A 27,348-nucleotide genomic window follows, 5' to 3' on the forward strand; every position below is an offset into this window, starting at 1 on the left:
AAGCCCTTCAAGCCCAACTCATCCATGCCAACCATGGTGCCTGCAGAGGTCCCCACCCCTCCAAACCTTTCCTGGCTGTGTATGGAGCAAACAGGCCTCACACAAGTACAAAGAGCAAGAAAGTTTTTAATTACAATGGGGGGGGGGGGGGGGGAGAAACATTTCTACAAATGAACTGGAGACGCAGACTCCAATGAGGAGGAGATAAAGCGAACAACGTAATTATATTCCCCAAGACAAAATGAATCATGAAAACCAAACAGCACCCATCCCGACAGATCTGTGCAAACAATTCCCAGCGGAGGGAGGGAGCGGGATGGGAGGGGTGGAACAGCAGCAATACAAACATGATAAATATGATTGATGAGCTGTGCCCACAAAGTGACACTCAGCTGTACAAAAAAAACCCAAAACAAATCCCCATTTACAATTCATATAAAATCTCATATCCCTCATCTAATAATTATTTATAATGTTACATATTTTACAAGGTGCAGAGAAAGAGAAAAAGAGCGAGAGCTAAGAGAGAGAGAGAGAGAGAAAGTTTCTGCTCTTCGAGGTCCTTGGTCCCTGGCTCTTTAGTGCAATGCCCAGCTCTGGCCTGGTGACCTGGAATCTGCAAGACAGACAGACCGCTGAAACAGACTGGTACAGCACAGGAAAGTACAATTATAACAGACCAAACAAATCCCATCTGGCCGCACACAGTATGTATCCCTCATTCCCCGCCTGATCAATGCCTCTGGGAGGAGTTTGGAAAGTTAGTTGGGGGCGAAGAGTTTAGAAGGGGTGTGTGTGTTACCTCACTGACACCTACTAACTACTGAAAGGCCTACACAGTTGTCCCAGTGAAAACTGAGGGGGACGGAGATTTCTGGGGAGCCTGCCCACTGAGAGTCTGGAATTGAGGGCATAGCCTGAGTAAGGGTTCCCTTTCGAATAGAAGTGGTGAGGAATTTCTCCAGCTTGAGGGTGGTGGAATATATGGAATTCATTGCCACAGGAGACAAGTCACTGGGTATATTTAAGACAGAGCATAATAAGTTTTGGACAAGGCCAATGTTTAGGTTTATGGGAAGATGGTGGGAGAACGAGGTTGAGAAAGAAATTCAGCAATGATTGAGTGGCAGAACAGACTTAATGGACAAATGGCAAATTCTGCTCCCATGTCTTACACAGTTGACCCTTTGGCCAACTGGTCCAAACTGAGCTGGTCCCATTTGCCTGTGTATGTCCCCCATCCCTCTAAACCCTCCCTATTCACTGTACCTATCCAAATATCTTTTAAATGTAGTAAATGAATCTGACTCAATCACTTTTTCTGGCAGCAAGTTCCATATACAGACCACCCACCAGGTAAAGATGTTGCCCCCCGCCCCCAAGGTTCCTATTAAATCTCTCCCCTCTCAGCATAAGTCTGCATGTGCGTGTTCTTGGTTCCTCAATCCTGGGAAAGCATATCTGTGTACAGACCTTACACCTCTGTCACTTCCAAACCAACACAACCCCTCTATCAATCAGACTCTCATGCCCTGGCAACATCCTCATAAATCTCTCCTGCACCCTTTCCAGGCTTGTGGCATCTTTCTCACAGCAGAGTAACCAGAACTCAACACAATATTCCAAATGGGAAGTGAGGGAGTGGGGGAGGAGGATTGGTGGAGGGGCAGGTAGTGATGAAGAAGTGGGGATTCTATGTAGGTATTTGGACAGATTAGAAGGGGCAAAAGAAAAGCAGTGTGGGGAAGTGTATGGTCATGCACCTTGGTAGAAGGAGTAAAGGCAGAGAAAATGGGGACCAAATCCAGAAACTGGAGATGGAAAGGGACTTGGGAGTCCTAGTGCAGGATTCCCTAAAGGTTAACTTGTAGGTTGACATGGTGATTGGGGAAACACACACCAGTCCTCTTAGAGGGATCAGAAGTGGAAAGAGTGAACAATTTCAAGTTCCTGGGTGTCAATATCTCTGAGGATCTAACCTGGACCCAACATATTGATGCAGCTACAAAGAAGGCACGACAGGAGCGTACTTCATAAGGAGTTTAAAGAGATTGTTATGTCACCAAAGACACTCGCAAATGTCTGCAGATGTACAGTGGACAGCATGCGAACTGGCTGCATCACTGTCTAGTGTGGGGGCTACTGCACAGGATCAATACAAGCTGCAGAAAGTTGTGAACTTAGCTCCATCTTCAAGGCAGCTTCCGTCATTAAGGACCCCCGTCACCCAGCTCATGGCCTCTTCTCATTGCTACCATCCAGAAGCCTGAAGGCACACACTCAGCGATTCAGGAACAGCTTCTTCCCCTCTGCTATCACACTTCTGAACAGACCACCAACCCATGAACACTACCTCACTACTTTTTTTTTGCACTACATATTTAATTTAACTATTTAATATATATTTACAGTAAGCCAGTTTTTTCTATTAGGTATTCCATTGTACTGCTGTTGCAAAGGCAACAGATTTCACGACATTTGCTAGCGATACTAAACCTGATTCTGGTAAGGAAGGTAAATGCAACGTTGGCATTCATTTTGAGGAAACTAAAATATAAAAGCAAGTGTGTAATTCTGATGCTTGAAAAGGCATTGGTCAGACTACGCTTGGTCAGACTACGCTTGGAGAATGAGAGCAGCTTTGGGCACCTTATTTTGGATTGGGTGCTGTGTAACGAACCTGAGGCGATTGGGGAGCTGGAAGTAAAGGAACCCCTTGGAAGTAGTGATCATAATATGATTGAGTTCAGTTTCAAATTTGAAAAGGAGAAGCTGGTATCAGGTGTATCGATATTTCAGTGGAACAAGGGAAATTACAGTGGTATGAGAGAGGAACTGGCCCAAGTCAATTGGAAAAGTAAGCTAAATGGAGGGACGGCAGAGCAGAATTGGATGAAATTCCTACAAGGAATAAGGAAAATGCAGGAAAAATATATTCCATGGAAAAAGAAAATCATGAATGGAAAAATGGCACAAATATGGCTAACGAGAGAGGTTAAGGGAAAAATAAAAGCAAAAGAAACGGCGTACAAGGAAGCAAAAATTAGTGGGAAAAATGAGGACTGGAAGACTTTTAAAAACTTACAGAAGGAAACTAAGAAAGTCATTAGGAAAGAAAAGATGAATTATGAAAGGAAGTTGGCGATTAACATAAAAAAGGATACTAAGAGTTTTGTTAAATATATGAAGAGTAAAAGAGTGACAAGGGTAGATATGGGACCGATTGAAAATGATGCTAGAGAAATTATAATGGATAACAAAGAGATGGCGGAGGAACTGAATGAGTATTTTGCCTCAGTCTTCACAGTGGAAGACATGAGCAATATACCTGATCGCCAGAGGTATCAGGGAATAGAATTAGGTACAGTCAAGATTACTAGGGAGAAAGTGCTTGGGAAGCTAAGTGGACTAAGAATAGGTAGTCTCCCGGTCTGGATGAGGTGCACCCAGGGGTTCTGAAGGAGGTGGCTTTGGAGATTGTGGAAGCATTGGAAATGATCTTCCAGGAATCAATAGACTCTGGCATGGTTCCGGAGGACTGGAAGGTCGCAAATGTAGTTCCGTTATTTAAGAAAGGAAGGAGGCAGCAAAAAGAAAAGTACAGACCTATTAGTCTGACATCGGTAGTTGGAAAGATATTGGAGTCAATCCTCAAGGATGAGGTTATGAAATACCTTGAGGTGCATGACAAGATAGGCTGAAGCCAGCATGGTTTCATGAAGGGAAGATCCTGCCTCACCAACCTATTGGAATTTTTTGAGGTAATCTCGAATAAGATTGACAAGGGAGAGGCTGTGGATGTTGTGTATTTGGATTTTCAAAAGACCTTCGATAAGGTGCCCCATATGAGGCTGCTTAATAAGATGGGAGCCCATGGAATTATAGGAAAGATATTGAAATGGGTGGAGCATTGGCTGATAGGCAGAAAGCAAAGGGTGGGAATAAACGGATCCTATTCCGATTGGTTGCCGGTTACTAGTGGTGTTCCGCAGGGGTCGGTGTTGGGGCCGCTTTTTACGATATATATCGATGATTTGGATTATGGATTAAATGGTTTTGTGGCTAAGTTTGCGGATGATGCCAAGATAGGTGGAGGAGCAGGAAATGTTGAAGAAACGGAAAGGTTGCAGAGAGACTTAGTCAGTTTAGGAGAGTCGGCAAAGAAATGGCAGATGAGATACAACGTTGACAAATGTACGGTTGTACATTTTGGAAGAAGAAATAATCGGGCAGATTATTATTTAGATGGGGAGAAAATTCAAAAATCGGAAGTGCAAAGGGACTTGGGGGTCCTCGTGCAGGATACCCTAAAGGTTAACCACCAAGTTGGATCGGCGGTAAGGAAAGCGAATGCTATGTTGGCATTCATTTCAAGAGGAATAGTGTATAAGAGTAAGGAGGTGTTGATGAGGCTCTATGGGGCATTAGTGAGACCTCATTCGGAATACTGTGTGCAGTTTTGGGCCCCCTATCTTAGAAAGGATGTACTGATGTTGGGGAGAGTTCAGAGAAGATTTACGAGGATGGTTCCTGGAATGCAGGGGCTAACATATGAGGAGCGTTTGTCGGCTCTTGGATTGTATTCATTAGAGTATAGAAGAATGAGAGGGGATCTCATAGAAACATTTCGAATGTTGAAAGGGTTGGACAGAGTAGATGGGGAAAGGTTGTTTCCCTTGGTGGGCGAGTCCAGGACAAGAGGCCATAGTCTTAGAATTAGAGGGTACCCAGTTAAAACAGAGATGAGGAGAAATTTTTTTAGCCAGAGGGTCGTGGATTTGTGAAATTCGTTGCCACATACAGCTGTGGAGGCCCCATCATTGAGGGTGTTTAAGGAGGAGATTGACAGGTATCTAATTAGTCAGGGTATCAAGGGATACGGGGAAAAAGCCGGAAATTGGAACTAGATGGGTGAATAGTTTAGCTCATGGGGGAGCTGCGGAGCAGACTCGATGGGCCAAATGGCCTACTTCTGCTCCTTTGTCTTGTGATCTTATCTATGAAAGGATGGAGAGGGTCCAAAGGTGGTTTACAAGAATGATCCCAGGAGTGAAAGGGTTAGTGTATCAGGAGCAATGGACTATGAAGTATGGGAGCTGGTTGGCTCATCACGTCTGCTCCACCATTTCATCACGGCAGATCCATTTTCCCTCTCAGCCCCAGCCTCCCGCCTTCCGCCCGTACCCCTTCATGCCCTGACTGATCAAGAATTTATCAACCGCAGCATTCAATATACCTAAATGACATGGCCTCCACAGCCACGTGTAGTAACGAATTTCACAGATTCGCCACTCTCTGACGAAAGAAATTCCTCATCTCTGTTTTAAAAGGACACCTCTCCGAGGCTGTCTCCTCTGGTCTTAGACTCTCCCATCGTAGGAAACACCCTCTCCACATCCACTCTATTGGGAGCTTTCAACATTCGATAGGTATGACAAACTCTTCAATCCTGCATTCATTTTCATGAACCTCCTTTGAACCCTCTCCAGTTTCAACAAATCCTTTCTAAGCTAGGGGGCCCAAATCTGCTCACAATACTCCAAGTGAGGCTTCACCAGTGCTTTATAAAGTTTCAACATTATGTCCTTGCTTTTATATTTGAGTCCTGTTGAAATCAATGCTAACATCACATTTCTGTTCATCAGGCTCGACCTGCAAATCAAACTTTAGGGAATCCTGCACGAGGACTCCCGAGTCCCTTTGTACCACAGATTTTTGACTTTTCTCTCCATTTAGAAAACAGTCTACCCTTTTACTTCTTCTACCAAACTGCATGACCATTTACTTCCTGACACTGTATTCCATCTTCTTTGCCCATTCTCCAAATATAAGTCCTTCTGTAGCATCTCTACTTCCTCAAAACTACCTGCCCCTCTACCTACCTTTACATCATGCACAAACTTGGCCACAAAGACATCAATTCCATTACCCAAGTCATAACGAAATGTAAAATGAAGCAATCCCAACAGACTCCTGTGGAATACCATTAGTCAGCAGTGGCTAACCAGAAAAGGCTCCATTTATTCACACTTTGCCTCCTGCCAATCAGCCACTGCTTCATCCTTACTGTGATACCATGGGTTCTTAACTTGTTAAAGAGCCTCATGTGTGGCACCTTGTCAAAGACCTTCTGGAAATCAAAGTACAAAGATATTTGAAAACCCAAGTGTTTGATGGCTCTAGGCTTGTACTTGCTAGAAAAATGGGGGGGGGGGGGGGGGGAATTTCATTGAAACCTACCGAATATTGAAAAGGCCAGAGAGAGTGGACATGGGCAGATAGTAGGAGAGTCTAAGAGGAGGTCATAGCTTCAGAGTAGGAGGACATCCATTTAGAACAGAGATGAGAAGGAATTCCTTTAGCGAGAATCTGGAATTCATTGCCACAGATGCTGGGGAGGCAAAGTCATTGGCTATATTTGGAGGTGGATAGGTTCTTGATTAACAAGGACATTAAAGGTTACAGGCAGAAGGCAGGAGAATGGATTTTTCCTCTTATTTACTTGGGAAAGATACACAGCATCTCTTCAAATGAGGCAAAACAGCATTGAGGTCATTGACTGTTTGTGGATTACAAAGGAGGAGGTGCCTGCTGTCTCGATGAATAAATACAGAGTCCCTAACAAAGTGTTCCCTTGGATCTTGTAGGAGGCTAGTGCAGTGCAGAAGTTGCAAGGACCCAATCAAAGGTATTTAAAACAGGTGAGGTGCTGAAGAATAGTTAATGTTGTTGCTTTGTTTAAGAACAACCTTTGAAATTTTAGAACAGTGAGGCTGACATCAGTAGTGGGAAAGTTATTGAAAGGTATTTTAAAGGACCAGGTATACAATTATTTGAATAGCTGGACTAATGAGAGATAGTCAACATGGCTTTGTGCATGGTTGGCACTGTTCCCTTTAAGCTCTGCAGGTGTACAGCCGCACTGTAACTAAAATGCCCCCGTGTACATAGATTTTGATGCCACACAGCTGGAATTTTCTTTTATTAAAGAGCCACGCAGTTTTCAGACAGCGTAAAAATTTCCCGCTCAGGGCAATGATTGGTTCGTGCGCTGTTTTAAAGAAAAAAGGGAACATTGCCAGTCTCAAAAGATTTTCAAGGAGGTTACCGGAAAAGTTGATGAAAGAAATGCAGTGGATGCTGTCTAATGGATTTTAGCAAGGCCCTTGACAAGGTCCCACACACGAGGTTGGTCATGAAGGTTCAGTCATTTGGGATTGGGATTAGGATTAGATATTGGCTTTGCGGAAGAAGTCAGAGAGTGGTACAACATGGTTGTCTCTATGACTGGTGTTCAGTCCCTTTTGCTGCAGGGATCGGACTGGGTTCGTTGTATTTTGTCATCTACATCAGCAGTCCCCAACCACCGGGCCGCAAAGCATATGCTACCGGGCCGCGAGGACACGATACGAGTCAGCTGCACCTTTCCTCATTCCCTGTCATGCCCTCTGTTCAGCTTGAACACACACGAGGTCATTACCCGCGTGTCATCCATGTCAGCACAGGAAGGAGATCAACTCCTCGAGCTTGCAAATGACGGCGGGCTGAAAAGTATGTTTGATATAACATCTCTGCCGGCATTCTGGATCAAAGTCAAGGCTAAATAACCTGAGATAGCCACGAAAGCACTGAAAACGTTGCTTCCATTTCCAACATATCTCTGCAATGAAAACTAAATTGCAGAATAGGCTGGACATAAGGAACCCCTTCGAGTACCGCTGTCTCCTGTCAGCCCGCGATAGGACCGTGCTGTTGCAGGGAAACAAGCCCAGGGTTCCCACTGATTCAGCGATATTGGTGCGTTGCAATGATTTTATATGTTCATACGGGGAAAATATGTGCCGTGTGTTTAATATCCAAACGTTACTTAAAATATTATGATGCTATTGACTTATAAGTGATTTATCACTATATTCATGCGAGGAAAATATGCGCTGTGTGTTTAATATTAAATTCATTAGATAAACCCTTTTAGAAACGAAATTGAGTGTATATCACTTATCACTGATATTCCGATAGTGATTAACAACCCCCCCCCCCGAACAGAATCACCAAAAACGATTTGTAGAAAAAAAAAATCGGCACGTACACGCATGCTCACACAGGTGCCTGCGCAAGGCTTCATGGTAATTGTAGTCTTTCTCAGGGTAAACACAACGTACTTGACTGCTACTCTTGTCTGTTGGCAACCCTACCACCCCTCCCCTGGTCAGCCGGTCCGCAAGAATATTGTCAATATTAAACCGGTCTGCAGTACAAAAAATGTTGGGGACCCCTGTTCTACATCAATGATCTGGATGATAATGTGGTAAACTGGATGACAAGATTGGGGGCATTGTGGACAGAGGAAGAGCAAAGTTTGCAGCGGGATCTGGACTAGCTGGAAAATGGGCTGAGAAATGGCAGATGGAATTTAATGCAGACAAGCGTGAAGTGTTGCACCTTGGGAGGACAAACAAGGGGGGACTGATATGGTGAGCAGAAGGGCACCGAGGAGTGAGGTAGAACAGAGGGATCTGGGAATACAGATCCATAATTCCTTGAAAATAGTGACACAGGTAGGATCATAAAGAGAGCTTTGGCCACATTAGCCTTCACAAATCGAAGAATGGAGTGCAGGAATTGGGATGTTATGCTGAAGTTGTATAAGACATTGTTGAGGGCTAATTTGGAGTATCGTTTGCAGTTCTGGTCACCTACCTACAAAAAAGATGTAGTTAAGTTTGAAAGAGTACAGAGAAAATTACAAGGATGTTACCCAGACTTGAGGACCTGAGTTATTGGCAAAGGTTGAACAGATTAAAGCTTCATTCGCCAAAGTGTAGAAGAAAGAGGGGAGATTTGATAGAGGTATAAAACACTATAAGGGGTATAAACAGGGTAAACACAAGCAGACTTTTTCCACTGAGGTTGGGTGAGACTAGAACCAGAGGTTTATACGTTAAGGGTGAAATGTTTCAGGGGAACATGCAGAGTGAACTTCACTCAGAGGTTGATGAGAGTATGGAACGAGCTGCCAATGAAAACGGTGGATGTGGATTTTAACATTTAAGAGAAATTTTGGATAAGTACATGGACGGGAGGGATATGGAGGGCTATGCCCCAGGGGTGGGTTGAGGGGACTAGGCATAAATCAGCCATGATTGAAAGAAATTGATGGGCTGAATGGCCTAATTCAACTCCTAGTCTTAATTGTTTTAAGAGGGCTCACCCTCCCCTGACTGATGCACATTTAGGGGTGCAGGACATATACACACATGTATACATGGGGATTGACCAGGTTACCTGGCAGGGGACTCAGTCCATCTTGAGGTTGACGTAGATGTAGCGGATGAACTGAAGCGAGGCGAAGAAGGAAACAGAGCCCAGCATCAGGAAGAAGACGTAGCAAGTGAGGAAGGAGTAGCCAAAGAACTCGAGGGTCTGCAGTGCACCTGACATGTTGGAGCGCTTGTAGTAGTAGAAGATGGAGTAGAGGAACATGAAGAAGCCGGTGGAGCCGGTGGCGAAGACAGAACGCCACCACCAGCGGTAATCCTCGCCAGACAGCTGGAAGTAGGTCAAGGCGATGGAGATGCAGGCGCTCACACTCAGCAGGATGGCGAAGACGATGAAGAGGATGCCGTAGAGGGTGTACTGCTCCCGGCCCCACACTGTGGCAAAGATGTAGTACAGCTCGACTGAGATGGCACTGCGGGGACAGGGAGAGAAGGTAGGTTAGTAATAGACAGACATGGACCCCGTATAGACAAGCCGACCCCGGGTGTTTTATCGCAATGTACACCCAATCCAATCCCCGGGACGGACTGAGCTGGGAGGAGGTGGCTGACACCCACCTGAAGGGCAGGAAGCCCCCGATGGTCATGTGGACCGGTGCGCTTTTATACCAGGGCTGTGGCGGGATCTCACGGGCAATGTTCTTGGTCCGGCACGGGGCGTCGAAGCCAGCGGCGCTGTTCTTCCCAAGGATGCCGCCGATGACGGTCAGCGGGAAGCCCACCAGCAGCCAGACGGCGAGCAGCAGGACGATGGTGGTGGCAGGCAGCGCCTGGGTGGATCCGTTAGCCCAGTGCACTGTGTTGATGACGCTCCAGGTCAGGAAGAAAGGAGCTGTGGGAGGTGGTACTGGGGTTAGAGACTGGTTTGCAGAGCAGTCCTGCCCACACCACCCCATGCCCCACTGTCACTAACAATGCCACTGCTGAGGCACCCGGTTTGATCCCCACCTCTGGATGTACACACTCTCACCATGGGTTTCCCAAAAATGTGAGGGTTGTGGGTTAATCTGCCGCTGTTAACTGTCACCCCAATTGTTTGGTTGAGGGGTGGAATCTAGGGGAAGAGTCTATTAGAATGTGCCGGTGGCGAGAATGAAACGGGACTGGTGTAATTAGCTGGCACAGACTGGGTGCTGTGGAGTCTGCTGGACATCTCGCCCGTGCCCCTCATATTACACCCAACTACTACCTCCTGCATCTCCCAGCAACGGAGGACTGTGCTCCTCTGTACCGATCCTCATGTTTCGATGCTTTACATGAGCTCTCCGAGTTGCCCAGCACTGAAACAGGCCATTCGACCCACCGCATCCACACTGATGCTCTATCCAATCCCATTTGCCTGCATTAGGACGATGATGGTGGCGGGCAAACCCCTGCACTGTGCCTATTGAAGTCCCTGTCTAAATGCTTCTTGGTTGTTTCAGATTCCACCACGTCCCAGTATCAACCCCTCTGTGAGAACAATTACCCAGCAAATCCCTTAAATCTCTTCCCTCTCCCCTTAAACCTACCTGCTCCTGTACCTGATACCCTAACCACTGGCGAGAAAGACCACCGCCCCTGTCCACCGGCGAGAGAGACCACCGCCCCTGTCCACCGGCGAGAGAGACCACCTCCCCTGTCCACCGGCGAGAGAGACCACCGCCCCTGTCTACCGGCGAGAGAGACCACCGCCCCTGTCCACCGGCGAGAGAGACCACCTCCCCTGTCCACCGGCGAGAGAGACCACCGCCCCTGTCCACCGGCGAGAGAGACCACCTCCCCTGTCCACCGGCGAGAGAGACCACCTGCCCTGTCCACCGGCGAGAGAGACCACCTCCCCTGTCCACCGGCGAGAGAGACCACCTCCCCTGTCCACCAGCGAGAGAGACCACCTGCCCTGTCCACCGGCGAGAGAGACTACCGCCCCTGTCCACTGGCGAGAGAGACTACCGCCCCTGTCCACCGGCGAGAGAGACCACCTCCCCTGTCCACGCCTCCTATAGAATTCCCCCTCAGTCACTCCAAAGAAAACAGTTTCACCCTCTTCCTGCAAGTGAAGTCCTGCAATCCAGACAACATCCTAGGGAACCTCCTTTCCAGCACAACCCATCCTCCCTGTAGCATGGCAACCAGAACATGATTTTATACATCTCTGTAAGATCCCTACTTTCCAATGAACAAAATCCAAACCTGTCCATCCTCCGACTTCTGACGACACTCTGATAAATCCTCCCTGTACCAGCTGACTAAGATCTGTCATTCCTGATAACCAGCCTGTTTACTCCACCACTATTTTAGTCACCTGCAAACTTCCTAACCTTGTGTGTACATTCTCATGCAAATCATTGATTTAGATGGCACTCATCAATGGGCTCAGCAACAACCTCCGAGGCACAGGCTGAGAAATAACCCTCCACCACCACCCCCTGCTTCCCCCCAACAGGCCAATTCTGTACCCAATTAGCCATCTCCCCCTAGATCCCATGCAATCCAACTTCTCGTAGCAGTCTACTATGTGGAACCTTATTGAAGTCTGCCACCCTGCCTCATCGACCTCATTGGCTACAGAAAATAAATCAATCGAGTTCCTGAAACACCATCTCCCACTGTGCTGACTATCCCCAATCAATCCTTGGATGGGTGAAGGAACCATGCTTGACAAGAGCTGTGGACATCTACTCAAGAGGAAGAAAGAAGTTTAGGCAGCGAGGATCAAGCAGGGCTCTGGAGAGTTACAAGGAGCTGACAGATGGACATGAGAGCTAGAAAAGGAAATGAGAAGTAGGACCTAGAAAACCCTCAAGGAGTTCTACACATACGTGAACAGGAGAATGACGAGAACCAATCAGGAATAGAAGAGGAAAATGTGCTTGGAGTCAGGGGAGGTATGGGGGGCTGTTATTGAACATTTTGCTCAGTATTCACGGAGCTTGATAAATACCAGGTCAGCAGAGAACAGGGTCATATCCTGGGACACGTTGATGTTAAGAAGGAGCATGTGCTGGAACTTTAGAAGACCACTGAGATAGATGTGTGCTCAGGGCTGGATGGGATATACCCAAGGTTTCTACAGGAAGTGAGGGGCAATTATCTTTGCATCCTCACTGGCCACAGAAGTCATGCCAGAGGATTAGAGTGTGGCAAATGTTATTCCTTTGTTCAAGAAAGGTAACAGTGATAACCTCTGGAATTATAGATCAGTGAGTCATGTCAGTAGTGGGCAAACTATTTGAGAGAATTTTTAGAGACAGGATCTTCAAGCATTTGGAGAAGCATAGTCTGATTAGGGATAGTCAGCATGGCTTTGTGAGGGACAGGTCGTGCCTCATGAACCATAAGACATAGGAGCAGAATTAGGCCATTCATCCCATCAAGTCTGCTCTGCCATTTCATCGTAGCTAATCCCAGACCCCATTCAACCCCATACACTGCCCTTGCACTATATCCCTTAATGCCCCAAACAATCAGGAATCTCAAGTATCTACATCCTCTCCACATCCACCCTATCTAGTCCCTTCAACATTCCATAGGTTTCAATGAGATCCCCACGCATTCTTCTAAATTCCAGTGAGTACAGTATCAAAGCTGCCAAACGCCCCTCATATGTTAACCCCTTCATTCCCAGAGTCATCCTTGTGAACCTCCTCTGGACTCTCTCCAATGACAATACATCCTTTGAGATAAGGGACCCAAAACTGTTGGCAATACTCCAAGTGCAGCCTGCCTAGTGTCTTATAACACCTCAGCATTATCTCCTTGTTTTTATATTTTAATCATCTTCAAATAAATGCCAACATTACATTGGCCTTCTTTACCACAGAACCAACCTATGAATTAACCTTCTGGGAGTCTTACACGAGGACTCCCAAGTTCCTCTGCACCTCTGATGTTTGAACCTTCACCCCATTTAGATAACAGTTTGCATTATTGTTCCTTTTACCAAAATGCATCTCATACATTTCCCAACACTATTCCATCTGCCACATTTTTGCCCATTCTTCCAATTCGTCTAAGTCCTGCTGTAATCGCATTGCTCCCTCAGCACTACCTACCCCTCCACCTATCTTTATATCATCGCAAACTTTGCCGCAAAGCCATCAATACCATTATCTAAATCATTGACAAACGATGTGAAAGGTAGTGGTCCCAATACTGACCCTGAGGAGCACCACTAGTCACTGGCAGCCAACGAGAAAAGGGTCCCGTTTATTCCCACCCACTGCCTCCTGCCTGTCAGCCATTCCTCTATCCATGCCAGTATCCTTCCTGTAACGCCGTATGATTTTATCTTGTTAAGCAGCCTCATGTGAGGCACCTTGTCAAATGCCTTTTGAACAAGTAAACGACATCCACTGCCTCTCCTTTGTCCACCCTGCTTGTTACTTCCTCGAAGAACTCTAACAGATTTGTCAGGCAAGATTTCCCTTCACAGAAACCATGCTGACTTTATCATTAGTCTTCAAGTACCCCGCAGCCTCGTCCTTAACTGCAACACTTTCCCAACCACCGACTGGCCTGTAGGGAGTCTGTACGTTCTCCCCATGCAGTGTGTGGGTTTCCCCTGGGTGCTGCGATTTCCTCCCACAGTCCAAAGACAGACCAGGTCAGTTAGTTAGCCATTGTCAATTGTCCCGTGACGTCAGGGTTAATCAGGGGTTGCTGGGGCAATCCGGCTTGACGGGCAGGGAGGACCTACTCCGTGCTGTGTCACTAAGTAAGGTGGTCTGTGCCCTCCCCTCTGCCCATACCCCCAACCCTGCTCCTTACCCGAGAAGAGGCTGGTGGTGAGGACGATGTTCCACACCCACCGCTCGCCACCGATCTTGCGGTAGAAGTTGCTGGAGACATAGCCGGACACGCAGCAAGTGAGGGCGTACAGCACGATGGCAGCTGAGTTGATGGCCCCATGCCGGTGGACATTGAACATGCCCAGCAGTGCCATGGCGATGATTCCTGTTGGGACCAAGGGCAGAGCAGCCGTCAGACCCACACTGTAGCAGACTCTGGGCCAGAACATGGCGGGGAAACAGCATCAAGGCACACAGACCCCTTGGCACACTTCGTCCGTACTGATCCTGCCCCCCACCCATCTACACTAATCCCAGTGCCTCTAGGACAGTATCCCTCTACACGGTGCCTAATGAAGTCCATCTAAATGCCTCTTGGTTGTATCTTGATTCCGTCACCTCCTCTGACCGCACATCCCAGTTATCAACCTCTCTATGTGAGAACACTTACTCATTAGGTCCCTCTTCTTTCTGATACCCCAACAACTGCGAAGAAAGAGTAACTATCTCCCCTGTCTATGCCTCCTTGGGACTTCTGTCAGGTTAGCCCTCAGCCTCTTCACTCCAGGGAAACAGCCCAGTCTGTGCAGTCTCTTCCCCTGGACCAGGCAGCGTCACAGCCAAGAAAGTGCACCGAGGTCTCTACTTCCTCAGGAGACGAACCGAAGAATGGGAAATGATGGTAACTCCACACGCTCAGAGAGGGAGCTGGTGAGCTCAAAGCAGGAGGCATGAAACCTATGGTGTTACAGGAAAGATACTGGCATGGAGAGAGGAATGGCTGACAGGCAGGAGGCAGTGGGAGGGAATAAGAAGGACCTTTCCTGGTTGGCTGCCAGCGACTAGTGGTGTTCCTCAGGGGTTAGTATTGGGACTGCTAATTTTCACATCGTTCGTCAATAATTTAGATAGTGGTATTGATGGCTTTGTGGCAAAGTTTGTAGATGATACGAAAATAAGTGGAGGGTAGGTAGTGCTGAGGAAGCAAAGCGATTGTAGCAGGACTTGGACGAATTAGAAGAATGGGCAAAAAAGTTGCAGCTGGAATGTACGATAATGAATTTTGGCAGAAGGAGCGATACTGTGGTCTATTATCTAAATGGGGAGAACATTTTTGAACTTGAGGTGCAAAGGGACTTTGGAGTCCACGTGCAAGATTCCCAGAAGGTTAATTCACAGGTTGAGTCTGTGGTAACGAAGGCAAATGAAATATTCGCACTTATTTCAAGGGGAATGGAATATAAAAACGAGGAGATAATGCTAAAGCATTATAACACAACACTGGACAGACCACACTTGGAATATTGTTAACAATTTTGGGCCCCTTATCTCAGAAAGGATGTGTTGTCATTGGAGAGAGTCCAGAGGAGGCTCATGAGGATGATTCTGGGAATGAAGGGGTTAACATACGAGGAGCATTTGGCAGCTTTGGGCCTGTACTCACTGGAATTTTGAAGAATGCAGGGGGGTCTCATTGAAACCTACTGAATGTTGAAAGGACAAGGTGGATGTGGAGAGGATCCAGAACTAGAGGGCACAGCCTCAAAGTTGAGGGGTGACCCTTTAGAACAGAGGTGAGAGGGATTTTTTTAGCCTGAGTGGTGAATCTGTGGAATGCTCTGCCACAGACTGTGGTGGAGGCCAAGTCCAAAGTTGATAGATTCCTGATTGGTCGCAGCACGAAGAGATATAGTGAGGGGGAAGGTGTATGGATCTGGGATCAGCCATGACAGAATGACAGAGTAGACTCGATGGGCTGAATGGCCTAATTCTGCTCCTATGTCTTATGGTCTTAATCTAAATGGAGCAGGTGGTGGTGGGGGGGGGTGTGTGGAGTGGAACTAAATATGAAGGGAGACAAATTGCTGGAAGAGGCAGGGCACATGGAAGAATCGCTCATCGCGAGGCTATGTTGCAGCTGCGTAAAACTGTTAGATCACACTTGGGAGCTCTGTGTTCAGTTCCGATCGCCTTATTCTAGGAGGCCTCTCGAAGCTTTAGAGAGGGAGCAGGTTGAGTGAGTGAGGGGCTTTCCTCTTTGGATCGGAGGATGAGAGGCAATTCAATAGGAGTGTATGAAATGAGAAGAGGCATTGATAGAAAGGACAGCCAGCACCATCTCTCCCCACCCCCTCCCCCAGGGCAATGACCAATCCCACCTCTCAAAGTCCATCGTGAGAGGCGGAAACGGGTAGGGCTGATGAAGCTGTATAGGCCAATCCCCTGTACTGTAATGTGCATGCAATGGATTACAGGAACATTGATAAACTCTACGAAGGAGGTCATCAATGGCCTATACTCCCCTGGGAGCTAAGGGCCCAAGAATAATAGCCATTTCCAGAAGACATCCATTTATGGTGAGTGGAGGGAAGTTTAGAACAGCTTTTATTTTACAGAGTGGTGGACGTGTGGAACGCACTGCCGGGGCAGTAGTGGAGACAGAAACTCTTCGGTTAAAAGCGGACTGTAGATCTACATGGGAGGGAAGGGTAGATTGATCAAGGAGCAGGTGAGATGCCAGCCGGTGGTGTAGTGCCATCCACACCAGACTTCGAAGCCAGTGGTCCCCGTTCCGAATCCGGCCCGCTCCTCGCACGCTTTCCATCCGTGCTGGGTTGAGCGTCAAGCGAGCAACCCTACCTTGTAATAAACAGGAAAAACGCTAAGGGAACAAAGCACGGAAAGGAGCAGGGAGAGCAGGTTAAAAGGTGGACACAACACCACGAGCCGAAGGTGCTGACTGTGCTCTATCGCAGAGAGAGCAGCAGCCTTCGCGGAGGATGGGTTGCATTGTCTAGACTGGAGCTGACACAGGCTGGACCTCGGTGTATTACTGTCATACGTACCAAATCACAATGAAAAGCTCATCTCTCACCAACTGTCAGCCCCGCACCCAGGTGACCCACCTGTGCCCAGGGCGAGGAACTGCGTCCCGACACCCAGCACGGAGCAGAGCAGGCTCTTGTGGGGCGGGAAGCGGAAGACGTCAGTGTGGATGATCTTCCACCCATTGTCGGCCTGCTCGAAGTCGTCGCGGGCAGATAGCCCGCCGCCGCCCTCCTCCTCCAGGTTGTAGCGGGCCAGGTCGTTGCGCAGCACGCGCATCAGGATGACCAGCACGAAGCCGGTGAGCAGGAAGACCAGCACCATGGAGTTGATGATGGAGAGCCAGTGGATCTCCAGGGTGCGTGGGAAGAAACCGGAGTCCTGCAGCCGTTCGCCCCGCCGCTCGTAGGGCAAGCTGGTCTCGTGCCAGCGCACGCTGTAGGTGTGGGTGACGGTGGCCGGCGGCCGCAGCTCGTCCAGGCTCTGGGGCTTGACGTCCCTGACGCTGACATTGGCGTGGATGACCCGGTCACCATTGTACTCCACGTGGAAGTCCAGGTGGGTCCACAGCCCCACCTTGTGGGTGTGTGGCAGGAAGGTGCTCTCCTCCAGGTAGCCAACGAAGCCCCGGATCGGGATGTCGTCCAGCACAAACTCAAAGTAGTACAGCTCCTCCACCGCCTCCTTCAGCTCCTCGATCTGGGGAGGTAGAGGCAAGGAGAGGGTCAGGACAGGCAGAGGGAGAAGATCAGAAAACCCAGAATGGTGTCCCCCAACTCTTCCAACTGGTGGGGAAACCTGTACGCCTCCATCTGGAGTGGGAGAGGGAGGGAGAGGGATGTGTGACAGGGGCGAGGAGGGAAGCGGAAAGGGGGAGGTGGGGTTGCCACTGAAATACGGGTCAAGGCACAGAACCGCAAATGGTGCACCCCAACTTTTCAATTTAGGAGGTGGGGGGGTTAGAGAGGTGGCGGTGGTCAGGACTAGCAGTGGAAGCAGGTAAGTAACCCTGTATATCCACCTCGACTCCATGTTTCCCCAAAGTGGAGGAAGTCTAGGACCAGAAGGACATCTCTTTAGAACAAAGATGGGGAGGACTTTCTTTCGCCAGAGGGTGTGAATCTGTGGAATTCATCGCGACAGCTGGCTGTGGAGGCCAAGTCGCTGGGTATATTTAAAGCAGAAGTTGACAGGTTCTTGGTTAGGAGAGTGCCAAACGTTCCAGGAAGAAGGCAGGAGAATAAGGTTGAGAGGGATGATGGAACGGTCAGCAGTCGATTGGCTGACTGGGCTAACTCTGCTCAGCAATATGTCTTATTGAATCCTCTTTTCGGGGCAGGGAAAGAGAGGGAGACAAATCTCAAATCCTGCATGGGATGAGAGGGCTGATCAGACAGCCATGCACAGTTACACCCCCGCGCCCCCGCCCCCCCCCCCCCCCCCAGCAGACAGCTCAAATACTCGGGAAAGACGCAGACAACACCGATGAACCATATACAAACACGTTTGCACAAACAATGCAAACGGTTCATGAAACGTGTACCACATTTGGAGTATTGAGGTAATCTCATGACGGGAAAGGATTTGGAGACGGTGTAGAAGGGGATCACCAGGATACTGAGTGATTGAGAGAGGTTGACTACGAGGAGAAATTGGACAAATTTGGGTTGCTTTTTCTGGAAAAAGCTCAGGGATTCAACCACCTCCCCCGCTCCCCAGAGCACAAATGCCAATACTAGATTTGAAAAGTTGAGCGAGCTTGGGCTTTTCTCTTTGGGGTGGTGGAGGGTGACAGGCAGCTTGATATGGATATACAAGAGACACAGAGAGCCCCCAGGGCAACGGTGGCCAATACCAGAGGACATCATTTGAAGATGACTTGAGGAACGTTTAGGCGAGATGTCAGATGTAGGTTTTTATTATACAGAGAGTGATGGGTGCCTGAAGCACACTGCGAGGGAAGGTTGTAGGTGTTGATACAGTCGGGACATTTAAGAGACTCACAGATGGGTACATGGATGAAAGGACAATGGAGGGTTATGGGCAGTGTTGAAGGGAAGCGTTAGATTGATCATGGAGTAATTGGAAGGTTGGTACAACATCATGGGCCAAAGGGCCTGTACTGTCAGTCTCCAAGATGAGAGTGGAAATGTTTACAGATTTTTCTTTCCCTTGTACACCAGCATCAGAGGTGCCTGGAACACACTGCCAGAGATGGTGGTGGAAGCAAATACAAGAGGTGACAGGTGAGATGTGAACAAGGAGGGAATGGAGGAGAATGGTCCACTTCAAATCGGCATCACAGGTGGCACAGACAGAGGGCCAAGTCCGTGCTGTTCTGTCTGATGTAGACTGGTGAAACAACTGTGCCTGCAAGGAGCTTGTACATTTGCCCCACGACCCCGTGGGTTTCCCCCTCACAGCTGGGCAGTGCCCCACGACCCCATGGGTTTCCCCCTCACACCTGGGCAGTGCCCCACGACCCCGTGGATTTGCTCTCAGAGCTGGGCAGTGCCCCACAACCCCGTGGGTTTCCCCCTCACACCTGGGCAGTGCTCCACGACCCCGTGGGTTTCCCCCTCACACCTGGGCAGTGCCCCACAACCCCGTGGGTTTCCCCCTCACACCTGGGCAGTGCCCCACAACCCCGTGGGTTTGCTTCCACAGCTGGGCAGTGCCCCACGACCCCGTGGGTTTGCTCCCACAGCTAGACAGCTCGAAAGGCCAATTCCGTGCTGTGTCTCAATAAATAACCTCCCTCCCAACACCCAACTCTGAAAATCTGCATAATTTCCTTTAGATTTTCACATGTAATTATTTTTTTACTCTTAATTCTGCCACCTGCTAACAATGAGCTGAGGGAGGTTACACAGATCCTGCCCGACAGCATTACATGTCCGATCTCCCAAGCAGGAGAACGGGCCTAAAGCAGGCTTTCATTCCGAACCGCGGGCACACAGAAGGACCTCACTCAGCTCTCATCCTGCCCACGATAGCCACGTGGAAACTAGGCTACAAATGGCACTTGTCTGAGTGAAGACACGAGACCGGCGCCCCCTACTGTTTGCCAGCCAAGGCCGAGGACACGCAGACAGATGGTGTTCCTCTGACCCACAATGTGGAATTTGTTTCTCTTCCCATAGATGTTAGCCAACCTGAGTGGTTCAAACATTTGATATCACTAACTGTTGTCCCACAGAGACCCACACACTTCCCTCCAGAGACCCCATCCGCTTAGCAGATATGCAGCCCTCCCCACAAGAGCAGCCCTGGCCCCTCTCTACAGCTACTAGGTCCACTTCACCCCGACACCAGCCACTCCCAGAATCATCGGCTCCGACCAGCACAACATCCCACTTCCTCAGCCTCACAGCCGAATATGCGCGTCCTCCACACCCAGCCATCCCCTACCATCCTCAGAGCCCACCTCACTGCACTCTCTCACCATACCCCTCTCACACACACAACAGCTCCAGTCACTGCCAACACTCCCCCCACACCCCCGAACCTCCAACCCAACCACAATCCCCTGGCCCCCGCCGCAGGCTTATGACAACACTCAGCTCAGACCCCACGTGCCTCCCACCTCCAGCTGAAACCCGCTCCACTCAAACACAAGCCCCGTCTCAACTACTGTCCGCTCCCACTACCATGGCCTTTAATTGGCAGTTGGCAGAGCAGTTGAAAAGGTGCTTTACTTCCCCCTATTGAACTGGAGTCTGAGGAGGATTCAGGAGGGTGATCCTAACACCCACCACCACCAGCCCAAGAAGATATAACACCAATAACAAAACCATAAGATACAGGAGCAGAATTAGGCCATTTGGCCCATCGAGTCTGTTCCGCCATTTCATCACAGCTGATCCAATTTTCCTCTCAGCCCCAATCTCTTGCCTTCTTCCTGTATCCCTTCGTGCCCTGACTAACCAAGAGTCTACCAGCCTCTGCCTTAAATATACCCAATGACTCGGCCTTCCCAGCCTCATTATTTATTGAGATAAGGCATGGAATAGGTGCTTCCAGCCACTCTGCCCAGCAATTCCCCATTTAACCCTAGCCTAGTCACAGAGTAATTTACAATGACCCACTAACTGGTACGTGGGAGAAAACCAGAGCACCCGGAGGAAACCCACAGGGTCAAGAGGAAAATGTACAAACTCCTTACAGACAGCAGCGGGAACTGAACTGTAAAGCGTTGTGCTGACAGCTACCCTTACATGCCAAATATATAAGCATCCAATTATTGACAATTTATTGACTGAAACGGTCTTGATCAAGTTTGAAGAATCTGAATACTCAGTTATACTTCCTGAGCAGATCCCACCAAACTATCCAAAGTAACAATATTGCTCCCAGGGTCCGCTCTCTCTCCCATTCATGTGCCCGACATTGCAGTAACACTGAGACCATCTCTGGACGATGACAGTACCTACATTCCGCCTGAAGTATCCATTCGGTAAGGATACTTTAGGGGTAATGCAGGTACTGTCATCGTCCGGAGACGGTCTCACGCCTTAAACCCACTTGGTAACACTGGGTAAAGACTTTACTGAGTGGATTTAAGATGTCAGACCGTCTCTGTACGATGACACTATTCACATTTTGCCTGAAGTACATCCACTAGGTGAATTTCAGACATGAGACCGTTTATAGACGGTAACGCCACCCACATCCCCCGCAGTACCTTTACCGAGCGGGTGTGAGACGCGATCCTGTCTCTGGATGGTAACGCCACCCACACCCCCCCTGAAGAACATTTCCCGAGTGGATTTGACACGCGATCCTGTCTCTGGACGGTAACACTCCCCACACCCCAGCGGTACCTTTCCCGAGTGGATTTGACACGCGATCCTGTCTCTGGACGGTAACACTCCCCACACCCCCCGTGAAGAACCTTTCCCGAGTGGATTTAACACGCAATCCTGTGTCTGGACGATAACACCACCCACACCCCCGCGGTACCTTTCCCGAGTGGATTTGACATGCGATCCTGTGTCTGGACGGTAACGCCACCCACACCCCCGCGGTACGTTTCCCGAGTGGATTTGACACGCGATCCTGTGTCTGGACGGTAACGCCACCCACACCCCCGCAGTACCTTTCCCGAGTGGATTTGACACGCGATCCTGTGTCTGGACGGTAACGCCACCCACACCCCCGCGGTACCTTTCCCGAGTGGATTTGACACGCGATCCTGTGTCTGGACGGTAACACTCCCCACACCTCCGCGGTACCTTTCCCGAGTGGATTTGACACGCGATCCTGTGTCTGGACAGTAACGCCACCCACACCCCCGTGAAGAACCTTTCCCGAGTGGATTTGACACGCGATCCTGTGTCTGGACGGTAACGCCACCCACACCCCCGCGGTACCTTTCCCGAGTGGATTTGACACGCGATCCTGTGTCTGGACGGTAACGCCACCCACATCCCCCATGAAGAACCTTTCCCGAGTGGATTTGACACGCGATCCTGTGTCTGGACGGTAACGCCACCCACATCCCCGCGGTACCTTTCCCGAGTGGATTTGACACGCGATCCTGTGTCTGGACGGTAACGCCACCCACACCCCCGCGGTACCTTTCCCGAGTGGATTTGACACGCGATCCTGTGTCTGGACGGTAACGCCACCCACACCACCGCGGTACCTTTCCCGAGTGGATTTGACACGCGATCCTGTCTCTGGACGGTAACACTCCCCACACCCCCGTGAAGAACCTTTCCCGAGTGGATTTGACACGCGATCCTGTGTCTGGACGGTAACACTGCCCACACCCCCGCGGTACCTTTCCCGAGTGGATTTGACACGCGATCCTGTGTCTGGACGGTAACACTCCCCACACCCCCGCGGTACCTTTCCCGAGTGGATTTGACACGCGATCCTGTGTCTGGACGGTAACGCCACCCACACCCCCGCGGTACCTTTCCCGAGTGGATTTGACACGCCATCCTGTCTCTGGACGGTAACACTCCCCACACCCCCGTGAAGAACCTTTCCCGAGTGGATTTGACACGCGATCCTGTGTCTGGACAGTAACACTCCCCACACCCCCGCGGTACCTTTCCCGAGTGGATTTGACACGCGATCCTGTGTCTGGACGGTAACACTCCCCACACCCCCGCGGTACCTTTCCCGAGTGGATTTGACACGCGATCCTGTGTCTGGACGGTAACGCCACCCACACCCCCGCGGTACCTTTCCCGAGTGGATTTGACACGCCATCCTGTGACTGGACGGTAACACTCCCCACACCCCTGCGGTACCTTTCCCGAGTGGATTTGACACGCGATCCTGTGTCTGGACGGTAACACTCCCCACACCCCCGTGAAGAACCTTTCCCGAGTGGATTTGACACGCGATCCTGTCTCTGGACCGTAACGCCACCCACACCCCCGCGGTACCTTTCCCGAGTGGATTTGACACGCGATCCTGTGTCTGGACGGTAACACTCCCCACACCCCCGTGGTACCTTTCCCGAGTGGATTTGACACGCGATCCTGTGTCTGGACGGTAACGCCACCCACACCCCCGCGGTACCTTTCCCGAGTGGATTTGACACGCGATCCTGTGTCTGGACGGTAACACTCCCCACACCCCTGCGGTACCTTTCCCGAGTGGATTTGACACGCGATCCTGTGTCTGGACGGTAACACTCCCCACACCCCCGTGAAGAAACTTTCCCGAGTGGATTTGACACGCCATCCTGTCTCTGGACGGTAACGCCACCCACACCCCCGCGGTACCTTTCCTGAGTGGATTTGACACGCGATCCTGTCTCTGGACAGTAACGCCACCCACAGCCCCCGTGAAGAACCTTTCCCGAGTGGATTTGACACGCGATCCTGTCTCTGGACCGTAACGCCACCCACACCCCCGCGGTACCTTTCCCGAGTGGATTTGACACGCGATCCTGTCTCTGGACGGTAACGCCACCCACACCCCCGCGGTACCTTTCCCGAGTTGATTTGACACGCGATCCTGTGTCTGGACGGTAACACTCTCCACACCCCCGCGGTACCTTTCCCGAGTGGATTTGACACGCGATCCTGTGTCTGGACGGTAACGCCACCCACACCCCCGCGGTACCTTTCCCGAGTGGATTTGACACGCGATCCTGTCTCTGGACGGTAACGCCAACCAGACCCCCGCGGTACCTTTCCCGAGTGGATTTGACACGCGATCCTGTCTCTGGACGGTAACACTCCCCACACCCCCGTGAAGAAACTTTCCCGAGTGGATTTGACACGCGATCCTGTCTCTGGACGGTAACGCCACCCACACCCCCGCGGTACCTTTCCTGAGTGGATTTGACACGCGATCCTGTCTCTGGACAGTAACGCCACCCACAGCCCCCGTGAAGAACCTTTCCCGAGTGGATTTGACACGCGATCCTGTCTCTGGACCGTAACGCCACCCACACCCCCGCGGTACCTTTCCCGAGTGGATTTGACACGCGATCCTGTCTCTGGACGGTAACGCCACCCACACCCCCGCGGTACCTTTCCCGAGTAGATTTGACACGCGATCCTGTGTCTGGACGGTAACACTCTCCACACCCCCGCGGTACCTTTCCCGAGTGGATTTGACACGCGATCCTGTGTCTGGACGGTAACGCCACCCACACCCCCGCGGTACCTTTCCCGAGTGGATTTGACACGCGATCCTGTCTCTGGACGGTAACGCCAACCAGACCCCCGCGGTACCTTTCCCGAGTGGATTTGACACGCGATCCTGTCTCTGGACGGTAACACTCCCCACACCCCCGCGGTACCTTTCCCGAGTGGATTTGACACGCGATCCTGTGTCTGGATGGTAACACTCCCCACACCCCCGTGAAAAACCTTTCCCGAGTGGATTTGACACGCGATCCTGTGTCTGGACGGTAACACTCCCCACAACCCCCGCGGTACCTTTCCCGAGTGGATTTGACACGCGATCCTGTGTCTGGACGGTAACGCCACCCACACCCCCGCGGTACCTTTCCCGAGTGGGTTTGACATGCGATCCTGTGTCTGGACGGTAACACTCCCCACACCCCCGCGGTACCTTTCCCGAGTGGATTTGACACGCGATCCTGTCTCTGGACGGTAACGCCACCCACACCCCCGCGGTACCTTTCCCGAGTGGATTTGACACGCGATCCTGTGTCTGTACAGTAACGCCACCCACACCCCCGCGGTACCTTTCCCGAGAGGATTTGACACGCGATCCGGTGTCTGGACAGTAACGCCACCCACACCCCCGCGGTACCTTTCCCGAGTGGATTTGACACGCGATCCTGTGTCTGGACGGTAACGCCACCCACACCCCCGCGGTATCTTTCCCGAGTGGATTTGACACGCGATCTTGTGTCTGGACGGTAACACTCCCCACACCCCCGCGGTATCTTTCCCGAGTGGATTTGACACGCGATCTTGTGTCTGGACGGTAACACTCCCCACACCCCCGCGGTATCTTTCCCGAGTGGATTTGACACGCGATCTTGTGTCTGGACGGTAACGCTCCCCACACCCCCGCGGTATCTTTCCCGAGTGGATTTGACACGCGATCTTGTGTCTGGACGGTAACGCTCCCCACACCCCTGCGGTACCTTTCCCGAGTGGATTTGACACGCGATCCTGTGTCTGGACGGTAACGCCACCCACACCCCCGCGGTACCTTTCCCGAGTGGATTTGACACGCCATCCTGTGTCTGGACGGTAACGCCACCCACACCCCCGCGGTACCTTTCCCGAGTGGATTTGACACGCGATCCTGTGTCTGGACGGTAACACTCCTCACACCCCCGTGAAGAACCTTTCCCGAGTGGATTTGACACGCGATCCTGTGTCTGGACGGTAATGCCACCCACACCCCCGCGGTACCTTTCCCGAGTGGATTTGACACGCGATCCTGTGTCTGGACGGTAACACTCCCCACACCTCCGCGGTACCTTTCCCGAGTGGATTTGACACGCGATCCTGTGTCTGGACAGTAACGCCACCCACAGCCCCATGGTACCTTTCCCGAGTGGATTTGACACACGATCCTGTCTCTGGACGGTAACGCCACCCACACCCCCGCGTTACCTTTCCCGAGTGGATTTGACACGCGATCCTGTGTCTGGACGGTAACGCCACCCACAGCCCCGTGGTACCTTTCCCGAGTGGATTTGACACGCGATCCTGTGTCTGGACGGTAACACTCCCCACACCTCCGCGGTACCTTTCCCGAGTGGATTTGACACGCGATCCTGTGTCTGGACAGTAACGCCACCCACACCCCCGCGGTACCTTTCCCGAGTGGATTTGACACGCCATCCAGTCTCTGGACGGTAACGCCACCCACACCCCCGCGGTACCTTTCCCGAGTGGATTTGACACGCGATCCTGTCTCTGGACGGTAACGCCACCCACACCCCCGCGGTACCTTTCCCGAGTGGATTTGACACGCGATCCTGTGTCTGGATGGTAACACTCCCCACACCCCCGTGAAAAACCTTTCCCGAGTGGATTTGACACGCGATCCTGTGTCTGGACGGTAACACTCCCCACAACCCCCGCGGTACCTTTCCCGAGTGGATTTGACACGCGATCCTGTGTCTGGACGGTAACGCCACCCACACCCCCGCGGTACCTTTCCCGAGTGGATTTGACACGCGATCCTGTGTCTGGACGGTAACACTCCCCACACCCCCGTGAAGAACCTTTCCCGAGTGGATTTGACACGCGATCCTGTGTCTGGACGGTAACACTCTCCACACCCCTGCGGTACCTTTCCCGAGTGGATTTGACACGCGATCCTGTGTCTGGACGGTAACGCCACCCACATCCCCGCGGTACCTTTCCCGAGTGGATTTGACACGCGATCCTGTGTCTGGACGGTAACGCCACCCACAGCCCCGTGGTACCTTTCCCGAGTGGATTTGACACGCGATCCTGTGTCTGGACGGTAACACTCCCCACACCCCCGCGGTACCTTTCCCGAGTGGGTTTGACATGCGATCCTGTGTCTGGACGGTAACACTCCCCACACCCCCGCGGTACCTTTCCCGAGTGGATTTGACACGCGATCCTGTGTCTGGACGGTAACACTCCCCACACCCCCGCGGTACCTTTCCCGAGTGGATTTGACACGCGATCCTGTCTCTGGACGGTAACACTCCCCACACCCCCGCGGTACCTTTCCCGAGTGGATTTGACACGCGATCCTGTGTCTGGACGGTAACGCCACCCACACCCCCGCGGTACCTTTCCCGAGTGGATTTGACACGCGATCCTGTGTCTGGACGGTAACGCTCCCCACACCTCCGCGGTACCTTTCCCGAGTGGATTTGACACGCGATCCTGTGTCTGGACGGTAACGCCACCCACAGCCCCGTGGTACCTTTCCCGAGTGGATTTGACACACGATCCTGTCTCTGGACGGTAACGCCACCCACACCCCCGCGTTACCTTTCCCGAGTGGATTTGACACGCCATCCTGTCTCGCCCCAC

The 27,348-nt window shown here is 50.9% G+C and overlaps 1 protein-coding gene across 1 annotated transcript in view; it reads right to left on the reverse strand.

Moving 5' to 3' along the window:
• Window positions 1–117: 117 nt before the first annotated feature.
• tm9sf1 (transmembrane 9 superfamily member 1) overlaps window positions 118–27,348 on the reverse strand; it is a 30,788-nt gene continuing 3,557 nt past the window's right edge. Inside the window, exons 2-6 of the mRNA XM_072250943.1 lie at window positions 16,954–17,572; window positions 14,028–14,213; window positions 9,837–10,110; window positions 9,286–9,691; window positions 118–616 (exon numbers count right to left, since the gene is read on the reverse strand). Coding sequence (XP_072107044.1) covers window positions 9,298–9,691; window positions 9,837–10,110; window positions 14,028–14,213; window positions 16,954–17,572 — 1,473 coding nt within the window. The 3' untranslated portion in view covers window positions 118–616; window positions 9,286–9,297. The remainder of the gene's footprint in view (window positions 617–9,285; window positions 9,692–9,836; window positions 10,111–14,027; window positions 14,214–16,953; window positions 17,573–27,348) is intronic.

Source organism: Mobula birostris, unplaced genomic scaffold, assembly GCF_030028105.1.
Source record: "Mobula birostris isolate sMobBir1 unplaced genomic scaffold, sMobBir1.hap1 scaffold_838, whole genome shotgun sequence".
NCBI classification, from domain to species: Eukaryota; Metazoa; Chordata; class Chondrichthyes; order Myliobatiformes; family Myliobatidae; genus Mobula; species Mobula birostris.